This window comes from Lissotriton vulgaris, unplaced genomic scaffold (assembly GCF_964263255.1).
Source record: "Lissotriton vulgaris unplaced genomic scaffold, aLisVul1.2 SCAFFOLD_1650, whole genome shotgun sequence".
Lineage (NCBI taxonomy): Eukaryota > Metazoa > Chordata > Amphibia > Caudata > Salamandridae > Lissotriton > Lissotriton vulgaris.
In genome coordinates this window covers 12,239-38,527 of record NW_028243036.1, presented here as the reverse complement: position 1 = coordinate 38,527, position 26,289 = coordinate 12,239, and the positions used below count along the sequence as shown (strand labels likewise).

The 26,289-nt window shown below is 45.4% G+C and overlaps 1 protein-coding gene across 1 annotated transcript in view; it reads left to right on the top strand.

The window, feature by feature from the left end:
- Window positions 1-25,838, top strand: part of LOC147668734 (voltage-dependent T-type calcium channel subunit alpha-1I-like) — a 523,924-nt gene extending 498,086 nt beyond the window's left edge. The window contains exon 18 of the mRNA XM_086948467.1: window positions 25,650-25,838. Coding sequence (XP_086804593.1) covers window positions 25,650-25,838 — 189 coding nt within the window. The remainder of the gene's footprint in view (window positions 1-25,649) is intronic.
- The last annotated feature ends 451 nt before the right edge of the window (window positions 25,839-26,289 follow it).

Sequence of the window (26,289 nt, the reverse complement as noted above, 5' to 3'; positions counted from 1 at the left end):
GTCTAGATTTCAACCTCATTCCCATGCTATTTAAGAACCATTAGGCCTGTAAGTCCCATGAAAACGTTATCTTGGCTGAGTACAGCCTTATTTCGCCTCGCGCAGGTTTATAATAACCCGCAAATTTTCCTCGGATAAAATTGGTCCTGTCGGATTATGATAATACATTGAGGTTGCATCGCCTTGGGAGTGCATTTGCTTCCAGGATCTGCACAATACAGTCTACGCATAAAGGCGTGCAGAAAAATTTCACCTTCTCCATTTTCGCAGATGTCTTTTGGACCATCTCACTGAGTAGGCACAAAGTAGTTCACCTCAAGTTTTTTATGGGAAGCTGCAGTTAGACAAGTAACAAAATGATCACGTCTGATCAGGAGAGAAGTTGCATTTAGAAGTTTCTGTCAGTGTCCGTCGTAGTTTTAAAATAGCCGCGCCTTCTAGAGCTCCTCTGTCACCACGGAGACACACATGGGGTGGGTTTCTTAGGTGTGGCCAGAATGGCGGCAATCAAGTATGCGTAGAAGTAAATCTGATTCAAGTGAGGCGGTGCAAACAGGTGAGGGAGTACCCCTAATCCCTCCAAAAGATAGACCCTGAAGTCAACATGTGATTCTGGCAAGCCTGTACACACGCTAGAATTCCAATGCGTATTGCAACATAGTATAAACCTTCATAAGAATCAAGAGTACATTTGTCATGCAAAGAACTTCAAAAACAGTGATGTTGTAATTGCATTGTTTTTCTATGGCATGGGTTGCTGCACCTGGCCAGTTTTGACCTATTTGGAGAAGACGCATTCAGCTGTCAGTCTAGTTTAGATGTATTCCTGCAGACATGTAGGGGGCAATTTCTAGAAAAGAGAGATTCTCTTCCAGGGGATCCTCATCAATAGTCATAAGCACTAGAATATTTATGCCCATGTGCGGGACCCCGGAAACACAATCTTATATGTATCTCCATATTTATATATATATACACACACCCTGTAGCTCGTCTCTTTAAGCTCGTGCATGCTAAAAATTTGAATGATCTGAGCTACTTTTTCATTGACTCTGTACCCAGAAACATCAGGGGAGGAAACAGAGAGAAACAACTTAGACAATTGGAGTCTAAATACATTCTAATGTTAGACTCGAGAATCCCTAATGGGCTGAATATGGGGGAAGATTTCGAAATTTCCTGTAAATATGGGCTGTGTGTATGGATGTACAGATCATAAATTTTCATAATAATTTCATACTTAGTTTTCTGACGTGATAAGCACTAAAATATGTGTATATATATATATATATATTAATTGGTTACAATGACTGATCAAATTCAAGTTTTACTATGAATTGCCTATATGTGCACTAGCACTTTATTCTCTCCAGGATCATCAATATTTGAACACTTTAAGACCATGGTTTCTCTTAGAACTTTGCATATTTTAATACACTTTAATACTATGTATCCTGGGATTTTATGATATGACTGTTAATATCATGTTTTTTCTTGATATTTGGCACAAACTTTGCACTTTGGAATATTCGTACATTGCACTAGCACTTTTTTTAGGAGTTAATTGCATACTGTGGGTGGAACAGACATTTATTATTTTGTGTATATAAATGTATTTTTAATCCTGCAGGGTTCCATCACTTATGGCCACTTGGCCATTATGTCACACAATGGTTCTAAAATATTTACAACAATATGAATTAACTCTTATTTTACAGTTTTAAATATTGTTTATTGTATATAGTAAATAATTTTATCGTAATTTATATACTTGTTCCTAAAAGCATATTTACATGTTTTTAGGCTAGTAGTTATGATTTACGTTGTGGTTTGAATCAAGGATCCAATGTCATCGCAATAGTATTTTGCCTGTTTTTACTTGTGGGGCAATTTAGCCGTACCAGGAAGAGTGTGTATATAAACTGAGCACTACATCCGGGGGCGTCATGCTGACGGACGCCATAATGGAATAAAGATTCATGCACTGATTCACTGTTTGGAGCTCGTTTGTGGTCTGTACCTGTCTCAGGCGAAGAGACACGCATGAATTCCACACATCAAGAATTGGAAATCATGGGGGTGAAAAGTAATTTGCCATGTTGTAGTAGCTTCAAACCACCTTCAACTTTTATACCCTTGATGGCAAAGAATGCCATAGATACCTTTTCTGATATACTTATAGTGGAACTTAAGGCTTTGCAGAATATATCGAACAGGAAGAAAAACAGGCTTAGATACATGGAAAAACAGTATTTTAAACTCATGAAGAAACTTAGATCTAACTCTAACCTTATTATCAATAAGGCAGACAAAGGAGGAAATATTGTTATCTGGCCAAGACTAATGTATATGGAAGAAGCCCAAAGACATTTAAATGACAATTCATGTTATCGAAAAGGAACTATGAGTGATTTGAAGAATTTAAAAGAAACAGTCACCAAGGAACTGAACCAATGGAGAAGAGATGGTTTATTAAGCAAACAAGAACTTTGCTTTCTCACCAATGACTTTCCTATTACGCCAATTCTTTATTTTATACCTAAAATTCATAAACACTTATCTCCAGTTCCTGGTCGACCAATCATTTCGGCTCAGAGAAGTTTAATGGAACCTATATCTAAGTATGTAGATTATTTCTTGCATGATGCAGTAGAAAATTAACCAAGTTTTATTAAGGATACTGGTCACTTCCTTTCCAAGTTGTCAAGAGTAAAGTGGGAAGAAGAATTTGTTCTGATAGCCATGGATATTTGTGCACTGTATACCAGTATTCATCATAAAGATGGTCTTTCAGCGGTAAAATATTTTTTAGATCAACACAGTATCAAGTATCAAGTATCGTCAGCACAATGTAATGCTATTGAGAATGATTGAGCTGTGTCTGCAACAGAATTATTTCATGTTTGACAGAACAATATACCAGCAGCTAAGAGGCGTGGCTATGGGGGCGTGTTTCTCCCCCACCTATGCATGCTTGCATGTAGGGTGGTGGGAGGAACACGTCCTCATGGGTACTCACAAAAATGTGTTTGATTCTCATATTGTACAATTTTGGCGATTCATAGATATATGTATGATCTGGAAAGGGACCATTGAATCAGCTGAGGAGTTTGTTAAATTGATCAATCAGAATGTACTGAATCTGCAATTTACAGCTGACATCAGTTATTGTAAGATTTCGTTTTTGGATGTAGAGATTTACATTGATGGTCAGGGTATGCAAACTAAACTGCATCGCAAATCCACGGCAGGCAATTCTATTTTGCATGGCAGTAGTGCTCACCCGGATCATCTCATAAAAAGTATACCTTACAGTGAATTTTTAAGGATGCGTAGGATTTGTAGCTCACCTGTAGAGTTAGAGAACTGTCAAATAGAAGCATTGCAAAGATTTCTGGCTAGAGGGTACAATGTGCACAATTTAAAGAAAGCAATGAATCAGGCAAATTGCCACTCTAGAGATGACTTTTTGATATCCACTAGCTCTAGGAGCCGTAGAAGAAGTACAGATGTTAGAACTGATCCTTTAAGTATGGAACCGATCAGATTAATCACTACATTTAATGTAGAGGAAAGGAAGGGGAGGACAATCTTTAATAAACATTGGCCTATATTGAAGACAGACATAACGTTGTCACAAGTATTCCCCCCCAACCCTGCAGTACTTTCAGAAGGGGGCCATCAATGAGGGATGCATTGGTAAGGTCTAGCCCAGAGGTAGTAACCAAAAGAGAGGATTTTTTAAGTGTATATCATGCAGAGCATGCAAATTCGGGATCAACACTAGTGAATACCAATCTATACTCCATTCTACCCCAAGTAAGATTCAGGTATATTACACATGTCGCACCGACTATGTTCAATCAATCAATCAATCATACCATTTGTATAGCGCGCTACTCACCCGGAACGGTCTCAAGGCGCTTAGGGGAGGGGTCCGCTACTGCTCGAACAGCCAGGTCTTGCGTTGTTTCCTGAAGGCGGGGGGAGGCGGACTCTCTGTGTTCTTCCGGTGAGGAACGAGATGATCCACTCCAGAGCCTTCTCTTGGATCCCGATGTTGCTGAGGCGTTGGACTAGAGTGCGGTGGCAGACGGTGTCGAACGCTGCAGAGAGGTCCAGGAGGATGAGGGCCGCTGTTTACCCGTTGTCGAGCAGGGTTCTGATGTCGTCGGTGGCTGCGATGAGGGCGGTCTCGGTGCTGTGGTTGGCTCGGAAACCGGACTGCGAGGGGTCGAGGGATCCGTTAATCTCGAGGAAGGCTGCAAGCTGTCTGTTGACGGTCTTCTCGATGACTTTGGCAGGAAAAGGGAGGAGCGAGATGGGGCGGAAGTTCTTGAGGTCGGTGGGGTCCGCTGTTGGTTTCTTCAGTAGGGCGTTGAGCTCGGCATGCTTCCAGCTCTCCAGGAAGGTGGCGTGTTGAAGGAGGTTTTGATGACGTCCTGGAGTTGGGGTGCGATGATGGAGTCGGCCTTGTTGAAGACGTGGTGGGGGCAGGGGTCGGTTGGAGATCCGGAGTGGATGGTGTTCATCGTGCGGGCTGTGTCTTCGGTGGTCACCGTGGTCCAGGTGCGGAGGGTGGCGGTGGGGGGCGTTAGTTCGGCGGTTGGGTGCGTGGGTGGTGCGTCAAAGCTGTTGTGGATGTCGGCGATCTTGCGGTGGAAGAACGAAGCGAGAGAGTCGGAGAGATCCTGTGAAGGAGTGATGTCGTTGTTGCCGGTGCTAGGGTTGGAGAACTCCTTGACGATGCTGAAGAGCTCCTTGCTGTCGTGTGCGTTGTTGTCCAGTCGTTCTTTCAGTGATTTCTTCTTGGTGGTGCGGATGAGCTGGTGGTGCTTGCAGGTAGCGTCTTTGAGGGCGGACATGTTGTCTGTGGTCTGGTCGAGGAGCCAGGTTTTCTCGAGGGTGCAGCAGTTCTTCTTGGAGTCCTTGAGTTCTTCGGTGAACCAGGAGGCCTTCTTGCTTCTGGGTCTGCTAGGAGGGTTCTTCAGTGGTGCGAGGTCGTCGGCGCAGCCGGTCAGCCACTGCGTGAAGTTGCGGGCTGCTACGTTGGGGTCCGTTGCGCTGGCGGGTGGGTTCTGGCAGAGGCAGGTGGTGAGCTGGTCGGCGGTGATCTTGCTCCAGCTCCTGTGAGGAACCTGTTGCGGGTGGCGGTGAGTCGTCGTTCTTCTGAAGCTGAAGTGGACGCAGCTGTGGTCGGTCCAGTGAAGTCCGGTGGAGTGGCTGAAGGTGATGTGCTTGCTGGATGAGAAGACGGGGTCAAGCGTGTCGCCGGCGTAGTGGGTGGGGGTGCTGACCAGTTGCTTGAGTCCGAGGTTGGCGAGGTTCTCCAGCAGGGCGGCGGTGTTGCGGTCCTTGTTGTTCTCCAGGTGGAAGTTGAGGTTACCTAGGAGGATGTAGTCAGCGGAGCGGAGGGCGTGCGGGCTGACGAAGTCCGTGATATCATCGCTGAATTGTGTACGTGGTCCAGGGGGCCTGTAGACGAGGGTGCCTCTGAGGGTCGTCTTTGGGTTGGTGTGTATCTGGAAGTGGAGATGAAGGTGTCGTTGGAGTCGGTTGTGATGCGGATGGTGTTCTTGTCTGGTTGACGCGGTCTCTCCGGATGATCTTGTATCCGTCTGGGATGGCGATGTCGGGCACTGAGGAGGCGTTCATCCAGGTTTCCGTGAGGAAGGCGACGTCTGGTGAGGTTGTGTCGAGCAGGTTCCACAGTTCGATGGCGTGTCTGTGGATGGAGCGGGTGCTGAGCAGGATGCACTTGAGGTGGCTGTTGTTGGTGCTCGGCTTGGTGGCTGCGGTGCAGGTCCGGAGGCAGGTGAACTTGCAGGCTTGACAGGTGAAGGGTCCGTGGGTGCGTCTCGGGGTCACTCGGTGGCAGGCTCTTGGTCGGTCGGGTTTGAGTGCGATGAGGGTGGCGGCGTCGTAGGTCCGTCGGGGGCCAGGGGTCCTGGCGCAGGGCGCGGGCCAGGCGCGGACGGGCGCAGACGGGCTTGCCTTTGGCGCGCCTTCGGTGCGCAACCGGCGCGCCAACGCTGCGCGTGCGTGGAGGCGGCATAAGAAGGGAGCCGGAAGGGAGGGTCCGCTGGGTGGCGGGAGCGGGGGGCCAATCGGCTGGCGGGGGGCGGGGCCGCAGGGATGCAGCGGCTGGAAAAGGCGAGTGGCGAGTGGAGGCAAAAGCAGCAGGAAACCAGCAAAACAGGAGCAGGAGGAGCGTGGGGGCGACCAGGCCTGGCAGGGCACAGTGGTCGCTGTGTTGTATATGTACTACAATGTACATGTAAATTAAAGTATGTTGGTAGCACTAAACTACAAGCATATGTCTGAATCTTACAACACATAAGAGCTATTGTAAATTCAGATGAGAACTATCCTGGCGTCTGAGGATTCCCAGGATTCAGGACTTGTTCTGGCTTATATATATATATATATATATATATACAATAAAAAACAAATGCAGCCTTACACACACTAGAGCATGTTTAAAAACTGTTTTAATGCTTAGCACTTAGCACAAACTCTCAGATATGACTGAAAGCATTGACAGCTCCCAGGCTGCATTGCAGAAAACATAGCCTATAAAGACTGAAAAGCGAACTCATAGCAACATAGAAATAAACTGGCTCTGTGCCTTTTAAGGCAGTCATGACCCCCAGCTTCCCGTCATGCCTCAAGGGTGACAGTTAGGTCAGTTGTTCTTTCCGGCTCCTTATGGAAGGATCCTGGTTACACAGCTCCACTTCTTTCTGATTTTAGTCAGAAATAATCTTCACTTTTTTGGAAAATTTTGACTTACTTTGATGTTTTTTATCTTTTGAAGTAAGGTTCTGTCTTTTTTTGACAGTTTGGGGCATTTTTTCCACTCAAAATGCCATCTCTTTTTGACCCCTGCCCTTCTTGTGGAAAAAAGAAGGCCAGGTCAGACTATCATGCAGTCTGTATTCTTTGTTTGCCTAAGGACCATGTCCCCAAGACTTGCCCTCATTGTCAGTCCCTATCCAAAATGACTCAAAAAGACAGAGAAAGGATCTGTCTTTATGGGCTGGCAGAAAAGGCATCTTCCAGTAGCAGGTCACCGGTGAGGAAGGGCTCTAACAGGGCGAGATCTTCATCCAGAAGCAAAGTCGCTCGCTCTTCTGCTCCAGCCTTGGGCTCGACGCTGAAACAACTACCACAGGTGGGTCATTTGTCCAAGAAAAGACCATTGACAGCGGGCTCGCCGTCGAGAGAACACCGTCATTGAGGTACGTCTCTCCGATCACCGTCGGCGTCGAAGAATCGTGATCCTCCGCCGTCGTCAATCCGGCGACGATCAGCGTTGAGGAGCAGGTGCCCTCCGTCATCGTCAACTCGACAACGATCGGTGTCGAGGAGTAGAAGCCCTCTGCTGTCGTCAACCCGTTGACGATCGGTGACGAGGAGCAGAAGTCCTCCCCTGTCGTCAGCTCGAAGTTTGGCGTCGAGGGCGGGTACCCCTCCGTCGTCATCAGTCCATCGGCGATCGACGTCGAGGGGCAGGAGTCCTCTGCTGTCATCAACCCGGCGACGATCAGAAGCCCTCCGCCGTCATCTCGGCGACAATCGGCGTTGAGGAAGAAGAGCCCTCTGCAGTCTTCAACATGGCGACGATTGGCGTTGAGGAGCAGAGGCCCTTCGTCTTCGTCAGCACGTCGATGTTCGGCGTCGAGGAGCAGAACCCCTCCGCCGAAATCGGCTCACCGATGTTCGACGTCAAGACAAAGGGATACTCCGGCGTCGTCTGCAAGGCATTTGACGTCGAGGAACAGAGAGTCGATGTCGAGACGCGTTCAAACACCAGGCCGGAAATCGACGTCGAGAAGGAGGTTCAGGTCGACGTTGAGAAGGGCTCAGTCACAGGAGGTCATACGCCCGGCGGCGAGGCCCACATCAGTGAGGTCTGGAGAAGGCTCAGTGGTTCTAGTGACAGAATCAGTGTCAAGACACTCTTCGTATCACTCCTCAAGACACCCTTCAGCAGAGCATTCACCATCTGCCTCGCCAGAAAGGTACTAAGACAGACCACGTCCTAGGTCCCCTTCACATCACAGGGAAGCTTCCCCTGCTGTTCATTTGTCACTGAGATGGCTCCTTCTCCTCCATCACTGGAGTAAAGATACAGGAGCATCCAGACGGGAGGAAGAATATACCAGCCCTCTTCACAGGTCACCTCTGCAAAGATTGGTGCAGGAGGTGGATAGATTGCCCTCGCCCAGACGTGGGGAGCGTGCAGGCAGGTCACGGGAGCGCAGACCTAGTTCCCATCACAAAAGGAGAAGGTCACCTACGTGGTCTTCCTCTTCCACCCGATCCTCTAAGAGGGACTATTCACCTACTCTGTCGGATAGCCCTTTGTCCAGAGTATCACCGATAGATGACATTAACACATATCATGATGTGCTTCAGAGAGGGGCTCAGAAGCTGAACATCGAAATGTCTACTCCTCAGGTGGCAACAACAGTTATTTTTGAGACTCTACATCAGAAAGCAGAATCTCGTCCATTGCTTCCTCTGGTTCCCGGTCTTTTGGAACCGGTGATGGGCATTTTCCTCACACCAGCTGCGATTAAAGCTGCACCGGCGAGGATTCAAAAGAAGTACAAACCTGCAGCAACAGACCCTGTGTTCTTAAAATCAGATCTGCCTGCGGACTCTGCTATAACTGCGGGAGCGAGGAAAACTCATGCAGCAACTGCGTCTTTGTCAGTCCCGCTGGATAAAGAAAGTAGGTCCCAGGACTCTTGGGGACGGAAGGTTTGCGGGTTTGCAGCATCATTGCTCAAAGTCTCTAGTGCAGCAGCCTTATTAGGTCGCTACGACAGAGCCTTATGGGACTTCTCTGACCGCTTCAAGGAAAAATTGCCAAAGGAAGATCAAAGGGATTTGAGGAGGTCATCAAGGAAGGGTTGCTTGATGCCAACCAATTGATTAGCACAGCAGCGGATGATGCCACGCTGTCGGCGCACTAATATGCGCCTGGGATTTGCGCCAGGCGGTCCTCCTGGTTGAGACTAACAGCTCTAAAGCCGGATGCTCAGCAGAGGATCCTAAATCTACCTTTTTCCGGCTCCTCCCTGTTTGGCACCCATACAGATGAGTAAATGGGTAGGATGAAAGCCGAGCTCGATACCATCAAAGCAGTTGGATTCGAGAAGAAAAAAGAGTTTAAACGAAGATTCAGACCCAACCATTGCAACGGCTACCAACAGAGGGTTCAAACCCCTTAATGGTCCCAGAACAAAAACCAAGGCAAATCGCAGTATCAAGACCGTAAGTCCAACAGAGGTAGAGGAGGTCATCAGCAACAGTCCTCTAACACGGCCAGATCAGCAGGGAAGCAATGAGCAGGAGCTTCCTCTGGCGCCGTTGCCCACACCAGTCGGAGGAAGTGCTTCACATCATCTGGAAGAGTGGTGCAGCATAACAAAAGATCATTGGGTGCGCAATATATTGCGCAATGGATACGCACTACGTTTTCGTGTGCCTCCGAAGGACATTCCTCCGAAAAGATCTCATCCTCACCAGTTAAAGTTGCTTCAGCACGAAGTGATAAACCTTCAGCGAGAAAAAGCCGTAGAAGAGGTTCCTTCCGTGCAGCGAGGGAAGGGAGTTCATTCCAGGTACTTTCTTGTGCCCAAAAAAGATCAGGAGCACACATTCAGACGTATCCTGGACCTTCGCTTGCTAAACAAAGTCATTGTGAAGGAAAAGTTTTGCATGTTGGCCCTTCATCAAATATGTCCACATCTACAAGCAGGAGATTGGATGTGTTCGGTGGACTTCCAAGATGCGTACTTCCATATACCTATCATTCCACATCATCGCAAATACCTTCGATTCATGGTCAGCAGCAAGCATTACCAGTTCAAAGTCTTACCCTTCGGACTGAAATCTGCTCCATGAGTCTTTACCAAGCGCATGGCAGTGGTGGCTGCAGCCCTACACAGAAAAGGTCTGTTTGTCTACCCTTACTTAGACGATTGGCTCCTCAAAGGGCCATCTCCTCAAAAAGTAAGGAACGATTTTCAAGTTTGTCTGAATCTGCTCCGCAGACTAGAGCTTCATGTGAACATGGAGAAATCGGTTCTCCAGCCCACCCAGACAATCCATTATTTGGGCACAACTCTGGATTCAAATAAAGGAAGAGCGTTTCCTTCGGAGGAGATACTTTCTTCGATGCAACAGAAGTGCAAAACTCTGCTCCAGACAGATCGCCCAACAGTCCGGCAAGTGGCATCTCTGCTGGGATCAATGGCCTCTTGCATATTTCTTATTCCCAACGCCAGGCTGAGAATGAGACCTTTGCAGCAAGATCTAGAAGACAAGTGGGACCAAGCAACGAGTCGCTGGGAGGACCGAATTGTGCTCTCTCAAGCAGCAAAGTCGTCCATCATATGGTGTACTCTGCCGCAGAACCTATTGGTGGGAGTCCCTTTCCATCAACCACTTCCAGTGCAGTCAATGATAACAGATGCATCTCTGCAGGAATGGGGGGCATACATGGGGTGCCTTCAGATGCAGGGCTGGTGGTCCACCAAAGAGCAGTCCTACCATATAAACATATTGGAGCTACGAGCAGTCCATCTTGCTCTGAAAGCTTTTTGGCCATCGATCACGTCTAACTCAATCCTAATCCAAACAGACAACCCGACCACCATGTATTATCTAAACAAACAGGGTGGTATGCGCTCTCACCCTCTATCCCTGGAGGCTCAAGCAATCTGGCACTGGCTTCTGGCTCGGAACCTCCCCATCGTGGCAGTGCACCTTCCAGGGGAGCAAAACGTGTGAGCAGACGTGCTCAGTCGGCACTTCGAAAATCAGCCAGACTGGATGCTACACGACGAGGTGGTGGCAGATATTTTCCAACAGTGGGGTCATCCGTCAATAGATTTATTTGCAGATGGCCAAAACAAAAAATGCCATGCCTTCGCATCCAGATTCCACCGTCCAGGGACCAGGGGGAATGCACTTTTGATGGATTGGTCAGAGACATTTACATACACCTTTCCTCCTCCGCCTCTGATCCCAAAGGTAGTGTCCAAGCTCATCAGATCAAACATAAAGATGATTCTGATCGCTCCAGACTGGCCACGTCAGTGGTGGTAACCGGACCTTCTGCAGTTATCGGTACTCCCCCACAAGAGACTGCCTTACAGAGCAGACCTACCGACCAAAATAGACGGGAGGATTCTCCATCCCAGCCTTCCTTCACTGAAGTTGGCAGCATGGCTCCTGAGGTACTGCAATATGGACACTTGAATCTACCGCAGGACTGCATGCACATCCTCAAAGAAGCTAAGAGACCTTCCACAAGAGGGTCGTACGCTTTTAAGTGGAAGACATTCTACCTATGGTGTGTTCATAATCATTTTTGTCAGGTTTACTCCACGGGATCCAGTCGATGCAAATATGGTTCCACCTCCAAATGTCACCAACACCCTGAAGTGTAAACACAGGGTGTTCGAGCCATTAGGCGAGGGAGAAAAATAACAAACTAAAATAAAAAATGTGGGATGGGTAAAGGTAGGGTCAGCAGGGAAAGGACGCCTGTAACAGAAGACAAGACAGATTTCAGTTAAGTGCTTACTAGCATGCAGTACTACTCTCATATAGTCTCACTAATAAAGCATGAAAACAGATAAGTACCTGAGCAGAAAGAAAACCCGACCTTTGTTAGAAAACACCTACAATCCTTCTGCCATAATCTGTGAGGAAGGCCTAAGGAACACATAGACATATGGTAAATGAACACAGTCCTGTCTTAACAGACACACACACGCCGTACTGAGACACTTAACCCAACACTCACAACATACCACAGAATTTGCCAGAGGACACAATGTACAAGGGGGGTCCAAGGAATCCAAAGGAAATAAGTTCGCTCCAACACAAAGTAAGAGGGATACGGTAGTGTGTAGGAAGCAAAAACTACAACACTCCGCTCTCTACATAATAACCCAACAGTGTGTGCATGGATAATGCCTAACAGAAAAACGTAGTTGCGACCACCACTGAATTCTGTCAACAAAACACCCAATGAATGACAGGACAATAAGACCTGGGGAATCTGTAGTTTCCTCACTACAAGCCCAGATCCTTATTTCCACATGAACACACAGTATACAACGGAGACGCGTAGTTGGCCTCACTACAGCGCCCCGCTATCACAGTTCCAAGGAAATATCAAAGTGTACGGTAACACGTGGTTTCGACCGCCACTGTGTTCCGCCACCTCCAATGGCCCAATCCGTTAATGCAGTGCTATGACCTGCCAACTATAAATGCAGCAAGTCTCCGAGCTCCCGAAGACCGGAAAACAAACAGCTGACCGCGAGAGAGGCCGGAGAATAAGAACAACAGTACCTGCGGGCGCCGAGTCTGTCACCAGCAGGGACAGTAGGTGGAAGCTCTCCCACCGAGCCTTAGGAGAGAGAGAGCCCACAGGAGTCACGAAATGGCTGGCGTGCAGAGCGTCCGCTCTCACGCCGAGGCAGCAAAGAATCCAGAATAACGCGCAACCGGAAGCGCGTCGGATCCCGAGTTAAACTTCCTGCGGGACCCCGCCGACTCATGGGAAATGTAGTTTTCCCAGTACGGTAGGCGCGATGGGGCTGCGAAACCTGACAATTTTGATCCTACAAAGGGGCAGAGGAGGTCATTCTGCCTTACCTCCTTTATTTACCCAAAGCGGGTTTAAAATATTCCTTGAGCAGGGTTCACTTGTCAGCCATTACGGCGTACAGAAAATCCCCCAACCAACCTTCTTTTTTCCAATTACAGGTGGTTAAGGATTTCCTACAGGGGTTGAAGAAAGTGTATCCCCCGGTTCGAATTCCTTCTCCTCCTTGGGAATTGAATATGGTGCTGTCTAGATTGATGGGTCCTCCTTTTGAGCCCATTCATAAAGCCACATTGCAGAACCTGGCATGGAAGACCGCTTTCCTGGTGGCAATAATGTCAGAGCGCAGAATAAGTGAGATCAAAGCGCTGTGTGCTAAAGAGCCATATACTGTGTTTCACCACAACAGGGTAATGTTAAGGGCTCACCCAGCTTTTTTGCCAAAGGTTTTATCAGATTTTCATATTAATCAGTCAATCTCCCTACTGTCCTTTTTTCCCAATCCTGCAACTCCTGCAGAGAGATCTCTCCACTCCTTAGACCTTAAAAGAGCAGGGGGCGAAGGGTATAAGGAAATCGGATCAATTGTTTTTGAATCATGGCGCCATGAGAACAGGCTTTCCAGCCTCCAAGAGATCCATTTCAAGATGGATAGTGTCCTGTATAAAATTGGCCTACCAGATGGCAAATAAACCCTTTTTGTTGTCTCCTAGCACACTTCACTAGGGGAAAGGCGGCCACAATAGCTTTCTTGCATGATGTTCCAATGGCAGAGATTTGCAAGGCAGCAACCTGGAGATCGGTTCATACTTTCACAAGGCATTATTGTCTGGAATCCGATTCCAGGGCGGATACTCAGGTAGGCCAGGGCTCCTTGAAGAATCTATTCGGATAGTAAGATGTCTGTCCGAGTTTAGTTATCTGAGCTGGTTGGTTAATCTGGCGTTATTTTTCCTTTGCCCGCAGGGGGGTGAGGTGAGGCTTGCTATTCTATTCTAGTGCTTATGACTATTGATGAGGATCCACTGGAAGAGAAAGATTAGTTACTTACCTGTAATTCTAGTTCTCTTCCAGGGGTATCCTCATCAAAGTCATAAGCAACCCTCCGCTTCCCCGGGCAAAGGATTATTGTATTTTTAAAGGTAATGTCAACTCTTTGTGCTATGACTTTTGAGTCACCGCAAATAACAACTGACCTAACTGTCACCCCTGAGGCATGATGGGAAGCTGGGGGTCATGACGGGCTTAAAGGCACGGTGCCAGTTTATTTCTATGTTGCTATGAGTTAGCTTTTCAGCCTTTTTAGGCTATGTTATCTGCAATGCAGCCTGGGAGTTGTCAATGCTTTCAGTCCTATCTGAGAGTTTGTGCTAAGTGCTAAGCATTAAAACTGTTTTTAAACATGCTCTGCTGTTGTTTTTCTCTATTTCTATTGTATTCTTCATGATATAATGGGGAGTCCTTACAGCATTATTCAGCTCTAGTGTGTGTAAGGCTGCATTTGCTTTTTATTGTATATATATTATATAACACCAAGAGTTGCCCCACTGAAGCAGTCGCACACAAGGGGGTTCGCTACACAGCTGCCACAGGCGGTGGCATCACAGCACTCCTGCCGTACTGCGTTGTAAAAGCCAAACGCATTTCGAGTTATCAAAACCCTTGATCACTGGCAGGCAATTCATCAGCAATAGTGCACAGGACACAGTAGATTGTTTTCCAGGACCCCCATTTTATTGTAATAACAAGCCCCGTCCAAGTGGACGTTTTCGATTTCTCCCGTGGCTTTCTGGTACAAGTAGTCCATCAGTATTGAGCCAGGCTTGAGTCCTGTTAAATAAAACCACAGTGGGTCACTACAGAATCCATAAAAATAACGCACCATTGTTAAAACAATAACACTGAAATTTTTCGCAGAAATGAGCAGGTTTGCTGTATTGCATCCAATATTAACCCGTGGCTCCGGTCCCCCTCGTTTCATACCAAATCCACAAGTGCAGGGCTTGAGAATCGGCCATGCACGGCAGGCGGGACTGCTCCACAGCTGGACAAGCCGCTAAACATAAAACACCAAGAGTTGCCCCACTGAAGAAGTCGCACACGAGGGGGTTCGCTACACAGCTGCCACAGGCGGTTGCATCACCGCACTCCTGCCGTACTGCGTTGTAAAAGCCAAACGCGTTTCGAGCTATCAAATCCCTTGATCACTGGCAGGCAATTAATCAGCAATAGTGCACAGGACACAGTAGATTGTTTTCCAGGACCCCCATTTCATTGTAATAACAAGCCCCGCCCATGTAGGCATTTACGATTTCTCCTGTGGCTTTCTGGTACAAGTAGTTCATCAGTATTGAGCCAGGCTTGAGTACTGTTAAATAAAACCACAGTGGGTCACTACAGAGTCCATAAAAATAACGCACCATTGTTAAAACAATAACACTGAAATAGTTCGCAGAAATGAGCAGGTTTGCTGTATTGCATCCAATATTAACCCGTGGCTCCGGTCCCCCTCGTTTCATACCAAGTCCACAAGTGCAGGGCTTGAGAATCCGCCATCCATGGCGGCGGGACTGCTCCGCGGCTGGACAAGCCGCTAAACATAAAACACCAAGAGTTGCCCCACTGAAGCAGTCGCACACGAGGGGGTTCGCTACCCAGCTGCCACAGCCTTCTACAATAAAAGAGTGTGAACTCCTCATGTGCGACTTCCTCCTCTGGGCAACCTTGGTCTTCGATGTTTTGCGGCTCGTCCGGCCGGGAAGAAGCCCCGCTGCCTAACATTGGGCAGAATTGAAACGCTCGTAATTTCGAGCGTTTGTAAGAATGAGGAGGTCTTGTTGCAGATTACATAAGCAGCAGGAGCAGGCATGCTGTGCCCACTGGGGAAAATATTTGTGGACTATCGAACAACAGCACCCACAGGGGTTTGCATTAAGCTTGACTACAGGTACCAGGAGGCAATCTGTGTCGACGCCCATCAAGGGCGGGACTTGGGTGTATTTAACAACGTGCTCCACTGAAAATCTGTTGTTTCCCTCTCGCCAAACAGCCTATGTACAAGGACTCGATGGAGTTTGAAACGCGTCTGGTGATAACTTTGGCAATTGCACTCGAAGTGTGATGGTGTGCAATACCTGCTGCCTTCTGCAATTAAAGGCCGTTAACTCCTCATGTGCGGCTTCTTCTTTTGGGCAACCTTGGTCTTTGATATATATATATATATATATATATATATATATATATATATATATATATATATATATATATATATATATATATATATATATATATAGCTCCAGGTTCGCATCAGCAATCCCGAGGCACTCGCAGGTGGGTGCAGATTCCCGCGCCGATACTCGCGGTGAAAATCGTCGCTCCAACTCGCTTCCGTTAAGAAAACGTTACACGCACTCCAGGGGTAAGCGGCAAAGATTTATTTAGCCCACAAACAAGTATAACAGACGCGTTTCGGACAGAAGTCCTTCGTCAATGTTTACAGTTTTGACCGCCTGACAACATTATATATACGTACTTATCAATAAAGGACTAGCTTCGTTGTGTTTATAGGGAGACTCAGTACGTATGATGGCAAACCATTTGGTTTGGTTGTTAAGCCCTCACCCACCAACCTAGTTGGTGGCATGCTTCATCATCGGGCCCACCACAGTGACACCAAATGTGTCCCGGGTGTGCTTCGACTCCAGATTACTGAGGAGCTGGTATACTTCTCTGAGTGTGCTGTGAGGGGGTGTGTAAGAAAGTGATTTAAAAGCTATGCAGTAGGTCCCAGTTCCCGAGGGTATATAGAAAACTTTAATATCTGGGCCCACGCCAGCGAATAAAAAGGCAGACGGACGCAGTGGAGCGAATTATGAACTCCCACGTCCTATGTGGTCGACATGTTTCAGCCAGGCCTTTTATATTTACAACTGGCTTTCCTCAGGACCAATGAGTGTGTGGGTGAAAAAACTATAAATTATATTAAGTGATACGTGTTTAAAAAGTGTCGCACACGCTAAGGTGCTATACGTGTGTGGAGGGGGATTCCCTCCGCTTCCATACCATGGAATTCACTGAATACTTGAATCCCTGTCTCCGTTTGGACTCGTGGTTTGGTCCCAGTCTGTACGTTTTATCAGTGCTATGTCCTCCACCTCTCAACCAACACCTGGGAATACATGATGCACTAACCGCATACCAGCACCAATACGCATGCTCTATTCATGAACACACTGCGCATACTGTGACGCTGTATTGACTCTGACCATGCGCACATGCGCTGCTTAGTAAACGAATAGGCGCGTTCCATATAGCCGCGCCCATTGCTCCACCCCTCTGCAGGTGCCGCCCTCCCGAAGGACTATAAATACCCGACCGTGATTTACCAGTCAGTCACTCGGGACACCGCAGCAGGACTACAGGTTTACGGAGCTCGCAGACCGACAATTTCGTGAGTATAGAGACTACCTCAGCACGACTGCCTAGGTAAGCAGCTTTTTCTCCCAACAGGATTGGCTCTAACCTCTGCCTTCTACAATACCTAGGGTTCTCTCTCCCCCTGCCAGGTGACCCATGAGGCTTTAACAGCTAATAGCGAGTGTGAGGAAAAAGATATTTTCTTACCTGTTTCTCACCCTTTGTCTATTTTTCGCTGTTTAGTCCACCACTTACACCCCGTTTTTAACCGCTTTGTAGTCACAACCGCCATGTAACTTTCATGGCCACGTTCAAACCCGCCGGTAGAGGTCGTTCACACACCTTAACTTGCCGGCAACATGTTGTGTTATAAGTATATCATACTTATTGACTCTACCTTGTACGTCTGTCTTCGTCCTTTCTGTTTTGTGTACAGTAAAGCGGAGGGAATCCCCCTCCACACACGTATAGCACCTTAGCGTGTGCGACACTTTTTAAACACGTATCACTTAATATAATTTATAGTTTTTTCACCCACACACTCATTGGTCCTGAGGAAAGCCAGTTGTAAATATAAAAGGCCTGGCTGAAACATGTCGACCACATAGGACGTGGGAGTTCATAATTCGCTCCACTGCGTCCGTCTGCCTTTTTATTCGCTAGCGTGGGCCCAGATATTAAAGTTTTCTATATACCCTCGGGAACTGGGACCTACTGCATAGCTTTTAAATCACTTTCTTACACACCCCCTCACAGCACACTCAGAGAAGTATACCAGCTCCTCAGTAATCTGGAGTCGAAGCACACCCGGGACACATTCGGTGTCACTGTGGTGGGCCCGATGATGAAGCATGCCACCAACTAGGTTGGTGGGTGAGGGCTTAACAACCAAACCAAATGGTTTGCCATCATACGTACTGAGTCTCCCTATAAACACAACGAAGCTAGTCCTTTATTGATAAGTACATATTAACTTGGGGATCCGGACTGGCTTACCTAGTCCTCTCTCTCCCTTTTGATTTGCTAACATTATATATACGTCATCTAAATGTAACTAACAACGGACCAATGCGATAGTACATGTGAATATGGCGGCCATTTTGAAAAGGTTAACAATGAATATTTCACAATACCTTTCATACCATATCAGATATGAAAGTCGCCATTGCCGGTGCGTGTTTATCAATATTGCCGTGTATCGGCATGTCACCGGCATTTTGCACGTACATCATTAACCCTTTCGATGCTGATGACGAGCTCAGCTCGTCATCACCCACGGGTGTCGTGTGCTGATGACGAGCTGAGCTCGTCATGGTGCCACTAAAATGGCATTTTCCAGCACAGGGGGGGGGAAACGCCCAGCAGCCATGTGGTTAATTGGCCCGTTGGTTAATACAGTCAATAAATGAGCACCTACAAGGTGATTCAGCATATATATGCAACAGCAACAGGCATTAATGGCTACAGATATTCTCTAAATCATAGTCAAAGTACATTCCTCTATTTGTTATGTACTATGGACTAAATGCCTAAAGAGAAAATGATGCAGTGTATCGCTTTTTAAGAAAAATGCCACCATGTCTTTATCTTAATCCTAATCACATAACATTAAAAATTATGGAAATTCTTATCACCACTCCCTACAGGGCTGGAGAGAAAGGACAAAAGGGGGAGGATTAACACAATTATCTTCATAAATTATGACATCACACAGTTCATTCCAAATCTGAAATCCAAATCATAGCCTTCCACATCATATCAGATCGGCAGGAACCATCTGCCGGACATGAGTTAAATCAACCATCACTACAGTTTTTTAAAGTATACATTCCCTTTTATGTATGTTAGTTTTACCTCCCTAAGTGGGCAGTAAGTTCTTCCCCACTGTTGAGACCTAGTGGGTGCTTTGTCTGCATATCGATAATGTAACGGGTCTCTAGTCTGCGGAGACTTAGTAATGTGATCCAAGCCAAAGTATTGTAACAGCTCCCTGTTACTTTGATGTACTTTGGCGAAATGTCGAGATACCGGATATGCAATATCTTTATTCATGATAGCTCTCTGATGTTCTAAGATACGCATGTTCACATTTTTGATAGTACTCCCGATGTATTTGAGTCCGCAGGGACAGATAAGACAGTAAACAACATAGGGAGTTGTGCATGTGATGAACTCCTTAATGGGCTTCGGTTGGGCCATCCCAGGAATCTTATATGAGAATACCCGCTTGCTATTTTCGCAAGCACAGCTTTTCCCACATGGGAAGAATCCCTTCATGTCCCAAAGTGTCCCACTCACTTTTGGTTTTACTGATGTAAGATGGCTGTGAACAATTTTGTCTTTGATGGATCTTAATTTTCTAAAGGTTATTAAGGGTTTCAGGGGAACATCATTCCCAATTATTGGATCAGTACGGAGGATATGCCAGTTTTTTGAGAGTAGATTTCTTAGGATATTAGCTTGATCTGAAAAAGTCGTAATCATACGGAACTTATTGCTAATCTCAGATAATTGGTCTTTCTTATTTTTACTCTCTAGTAGTTGTTTTCTGGGTATTCTGGCTACCTTCATGTTCATATATATATATATATATATATAGAGAGAGAGATACATATATGTGGGTCACATATATGATTGTGTTTCTGGGGTCCCGCACATGGGCTGCTATATTCTAGTGCTTATTACTTTGCTGAGGATACCCCTGGAAGAGAACTAGGATTACAGGTAAGTAACTAATCCTTATTGGCAGGAGATGGTGCAGGTGCCAGTGACCTGATTTCCCGGTGGTCAAATTATGGGGAAAAAAATGGCAGTGTGGTCCTGGAGGGCACTAGGGCACCTGGTTGCCATTTCTTTTCGGCCGAGGCTTTCTAGGGAATTAGGCTGTTTGGAAGGGGGCACTGACCAGCCGGTGGTCCCAGACTTCTAGTTCTACCTTAGGTACCCCCAAAGCTATTTGGGGCTTGGTTAAGATGTCATGAGATTCCCCCAGCGCGGACAAATTGGTATGCAGTCTCTGGAAGGGAATATGATCTGTGATGTGTTACCTTAAGTTTTCATGACTTTTCTGTACTAAGCCGGGTTGTCTGGGTCACAAGGTCTAGCCTGTCCCCTTGAGGGGTGCCAATAGGAAATGTTTGCGATTTGATTGCTTGCGATTTATTTGTGCTGTGTGCTTGTTTATCTTGCAGTCTGCAGTTGTCATTGCGGTACCCTGTTCTGCTGTGAAGTAAACGTGCTACGTCCTAACCCATGCAGATTTGCCCTTTGAATTTGTGGGGGGAAAGCAGGAATGAACAGGACCAGCACCATTGCACAAGTGATCATACCGATTCTTTTCACAGTAACATGCTGGGGTTTTTACATGGAAAGAAAAAAAAGAGTATCTGGAAAAACAAATGTATGTTAGATAGTAGGACGACCTAAAGGCACTTGATACTAGAGTTGGGTGAAAAAATGTATTACGCAACCAAAGTTTAATTTACGTGCGATTATTGACTCAACCTTTGTAAGGGGACAGTATGTTAAGTTACACATCGTTGTAAAAGCATTGCTAATACTTTAAAACTGTGTCAGACCAATGATGCTTGAGCCTTCTGTACTCTACTGCTGTGTTTTCCAAACAGAGGGGCGCAAGCTGATTTTTGGTGGATTGCAAAAGTCCAAGCAATAAATAAAGGTGCCTTTAGATTATGGACTTATATTGTCACATTTGCTGCTCTGCAAGACTGAGGTCAAATGTCAGGCTGTGCCTTCAGACAAATTGTTGTTTGTGTTTTTTAACATGAAAACTAAGGTTTACAAGCTCCTCTCGCTAAGTCAGAGAAAAAAAAGTCAAATTAATGATGTAACAGTCTTGATCCAGTGCATGAAGTGTGAAATGAAGGGCTGCAGGATGTAATTTTTTTTTATAACACACAAAAAAATGTAAATACTTGTAAATTAATTGTGCACATTCATCAGTTAGAAAAGCAAAACACACACTGTTTTGTAATTCTGAATTGTGATGGAAACAAACATTTTAATAGGATCAGAACACATTAAGACACCTTAGATGTTAACACACAAGTAAATGTTCACGGAAACAAGATTCTCACACATCGTCATTTGTGTGCTATAAAGATTTAGCAGGAAATCTGTGTGTCTATGCAAAAGTATTAGCCATTTCAATGGAAAATGAATGTGCTGCCTGTAAATGACCGCGTTGTACCACACGATGCTTTAGTTGTATTGAAAATTTGACTGCCTCATGGGGCATATTACCAACAACTAGCGATAATTATCGCTATGTTGGCTTAGCGGCAATATTTTTATCGCCGAGCTGCGGCGATTTTTATCGCTTAGGAACCTTGCTATTATCAAGGTTTATCTCCTAAGCGATAAAAATTGTCCAAAATGCATTAATATCGCTGAAAAGCCAGCGATATTCATGCATTACCGAGCTAATGCTCTTAGCCAAGTTATCCACCTACCATTGGATAACATGGCTAAGAACTGCTCAGGGGCAGGTGTTAGCTTTTGGAGATATTCGCGCTTAGCGCAAATATCTCCAAAAGTTGGTAATAGGAGATAGCGATGTTAGCGACTGTTTCCAGTCGCTAACATCTTGGCACGCCCACTTTACATGTCATTAGTGATAAATTTCACTGACATGCAAAGCGGGGCCCAAGATGGTCGCTATCCCCTACTAGCTGTCGCTAACTGGTGTTAGCGACAGCTAGGTAATAGGGAGATAATTTTATCTTTGCTTTCTTGGCTTTTAAAGCCAAAAAAAGCGGAGATAAACCCCCTTGATAATATGTCCCCATGTTCCTTGAAGCTAGGTGGGTCACAAAATGTTATCGTGTGAAGAAGTGGGTCATGGCTCTAAAAAGTTTGGGAAACACTGCCCCAGAGCACACCTCGTGTAGCTTACACACATGCAGCACTTGCAGGGGCCTAGATAAGTGGGGGCGGACTGCCCCAGGCGGCACGAGCTTGGCCTTACCCCGGTATTGATACCGGCTGCAATGAAATGTATGAACCTAAATTACCTTAAACCTGGACATGCAAAAATGAACAAAATGATGTTCACGATTGAAAAAAGAGGGGCTTTATAGAAGACTAAATTAACAGCTTTTTAAAAGTGTGAGAGATATAGCGAAGGTCAGCGGTACAAGGAGTGTGGAAAATAGTTTCCATCTTTGAAGATGTCATAAAACTGAGCTAGTGGCAGGTTCACAGCTTAAACACTATTATGGGTGTGTGCACATTTTTTTTTGTTGCCAACAACATTTTGCAAAGTGACCAATTTCTTTCTTTTGTGAAGGCTGCAGTTTCCCAGTTCGGCTTCTCCTTGGCAAATTCTTTTCCATTTTGTGAGATAATAATTGTCACCTCATAGTGAGAACATTTTTACTCTAATAGCACTCGGCCGAGCACGAATATGCAAGTAGGCCTTTCCATGTAAGAGAGCGTTTTAAAGAGGTTTCTTCTGCACAATGGCAAACGTTTTAAGAAGATTTCTCTGCAAGATTGTCAGTGTCATTGCACAGGAAATGAAAACTCGAGGCCTTGTCAACATGTCTCTTTTAATTCCGATGGGGCAGGTTTCGGGGTTCACTAAGGATTTGTTCACTTTCACCTGGAGATATCGCTGCTTACTTAAGCAGCTTACATCTGCTGATGCAAGTGTGGGCATGAGGCCTTCATGGGGTTCTAAGCAAAAAAATCTGTATGAAATAAGCCCAGGTACTACATAAATTGCTGCAAAAGTATTGAATTTCATGAAGTGGCGCAGCAAAATAATGTTTCATTCTACGTGGGGTTGCGAAGTGCTTTCTAGAACTCCGCAAAGGCTGTATGTTCACACAGACCTAAATGTTAAAAGGAGCCCTATGCATCTATCTGAAAAGAATAGGCTAATAGCAAGTGTTATTCAAGTCTCTTCTTTTAACTCATTCCAAACCTCATCTTACTCCTATGATCTCCCAAATAACACTTCCTAGACTCTTCTCTCTTCTATCCCTCCATTATCCTATTCAATCCAACTAACCAACACACATGTCCACCGCTCAAATTACCTCATATTTCCCTATACTAATCCACCACTAATACTTTTGGGTTCTGGAGTAGTGTGCTACTTGTCAAAAAGCGCTTCAATGCATCGTCAGGGGTAGTAAGCGCTATAAATATAATATAAATTCAATATGTGAGCATATAAATTAGAGGGGAAAACGGGGGATTATACATAGAAAGAAGTCATGCTACAATCCAGAAATATCGGTGTGTGTATAAAACAATGTGCAAATTGTAATACTTCCGGCCAGGGTGCATGCACGTTTCTTTCCTACCAATTCACATTTGTAGGATATGTACGACGCAGCTTTATTTAGAATAAAAGACACATTTCCAAGCTTTGTGAACTAAACAAAGCTGGTGCCATTTAAACAATATCTAGACATGCAGTTTAACCACTTCACCTTGGCTTTTGCCACACCTGCCTGGAAAGGGGCATCTCAAGATGTCATTTATGTATGGATGGCTCAGTGTATCTGTAAATGTGTAGGGATTTGTAAAGCATAAACCTTTCTACAAAGCAATGGGGCACTTCACAGTGAAAGGTGGATGCATAAAAGGATGAAGGGGTCGTTGGAGCAAAGAGGACTGATGCGAGAAGGAAAAAGGGTTCAGTTACCGCGAGAGGAGCCTGGGAGGATGCAGGAGTAGAGAGAGGATTGTAGACACCCCTGACGAACCATAGCTTGGGGTTTGACGCCATTCGTAAAATGGATGAGAGCAAGCCAAGGAGGAATGTCTTGATTATTAAGAGGCTAAATCGGCAATTCAACTTGTACTATATATATATATATATATATATATATATATATATATATATATATATATATATATATATATATATATATATATATATATATATATATATACATATACATATATATATATATATATATATATATACATATACATATATATATATATATATATATATATATATATATATATATATATATATATATATATATATATATATATATATATATATATATATATATATATATATATATATATATATAATAAATCAGAGAGAAGGGACTCGCAAACAATAGCCCTCCAATTGCGGTGATGATTTTTCATGTTATACAATTTCAAAAAGCTGTGCATGGAGTCAGGGCCGGACTGGCTACTGGGCAGTTTGGAATGCTGCTGAGCTGGGGGCTGATTTTGTTAATGGGGACCTGCGTGAGCTAAACAAAATTCTTTTGCTTTCAGTATTTCAATGCACAAGCAGGTCACCAAGAACGAAATCAGCCCCCAGTGCAGTAAAATCAGGCAGCAGCTCGGCAGCATTCCAAACTGCCCGGTAGCCAGTCCAGCCCTGCAGGAAGTCAAGTAAAGAAATTCGGATGGAATGGTCGAAAAAGCATGATATGTTAATAATACAGACCAGTCTGGAAACAGTCATCCTTTAATTGCTTCAGACTGTCCAGATTGTGGATTCAGTTTTAGGACTGCCAATCCTAATTTATTGGCAGGCCCAGACGCCGGCCAGACTCTTCATTTTCAATGGTGGCTGAATGGTGGCCAAACATTCATGCACAAATACCTTTGTGAATTAGTTGCAATATGAGAAGGCAACACTCTATGGGAGACGTCTGCCAAAAACGACATGAAACGCTCGTATATCATTTTGCAGGAGCAACCCATTCTAAGGTAGTTACAGTCATGCCACCCCGGCCTCTCAAGTGCAAAGGGACATTCCAGTTGGATGGAGTTCTGATGGAGTGGGCTTTTGAGAAAGGCATATTGGGTATTTTTGAGAATCTCCCCGTTTCTCTTGAAAGATAGGGAAGCAAACGAGTGGCTTTTTACTTTCCTATGATTACCCATGGAATGGGGCATACAAGCAGAACTCTGTTGGCTCGGCGCAACGAAAGGCACAAAGAACAGCAATAAAAGTGTTAATTCATTTTGTGCAGTCACGTACATTTTCCACTACTATGGTAATAACCTCGATGTCTTATTGCAGTCATGTTTCATTTATTATACATTTGAACGTGGTAGTAAATATGCAACCCCAGATTAGATCTCTGTTAGTGGCCTCCAAAGTGCACACCCAACGACAAATTACATATTTAGACAGGCTGCTGGGAGATCCCTGCAAAGTATGTGCTGTTTATTTATTGGCTATTTTTATTTATTTATTTATTTGAGTTTTAAATAGTGCTGGCTAGACCCAAGGGTATCAACGTGCTTTCCGTGTTTTGAGATCAAGTTTACAAAAAGTACATGACGAAAGTCAAGTGGGATGCACAAAAAGTCATATAGAAAAATTTAAGACAACAGAGCAGCAAAGAAGACCACAGTAGGATAGAGAAATATACATCAGTTGGCTGGGCAGAAAAGAAGAGAGGACTGTCTGACTTCCGCTCAGCCACCCCGTAACGAGGACTCGGGTTGGATGGGTCTTTCCTCACGAAAAGTACATTTAAGAGAAAGTACAAAGAGTGCAAAACTACTGGTGACTTTTATGCCCCAATTTAAGAATAAAACTCCTTTCTGGCTTGATCTTTTACACTATCCCGTCTCCCTGCAGGTGGTCTCCCTGGGTCTGTACTTCGGCGACCAAGCCTACCTCCGAAGTAGTTGGAACATCCTAGATGGCTTCCTGGTCCTGGTGTCCCTCATCGACATCATAGTGTCTGTGGCCTCAGCAGGTGGCGCCAAAATTCTGGGTGTGTTACGGGTCCTGCGACTGCTGCGAACCTTGCGGCCCCTCAGGTAAGATGCTTTTGCAGTTTCTAATACATCACCTCGTTACATCACAGCCTGTTGTTATCGTAAACATCCCCGATTTAACCAGTGGGAGCTTATTTACTCTGTTTTAGTGTTGGTGGTGAGCCTATGAACAATTCGATTTCATGCACAACAAGCCCTCCAAGGCGGAATCAGATAGAAGGTCTATGCTTGCTATTTAAGAACTTGATACACAAACCCTGTTGTGACACAAATGTGCTCAGGTTAGTTCATTCAGTGAGTAAATTTGTAATGAGCAGGATTGTTGCACCGCTCTTAATGACGAACAAACTGGATGGTAGGGCTCAAAAAGCCCACCATTGTTGGAAGGCTACTAGGTCCTGGAGTGGCTGTGGCTGGGCCACTCTGAACGTCCATGTTTGTTCTCCCCCTGCCTTAGATGACTCTCTCTATTTGGCGGACGGTGAAGGACTGGGCTC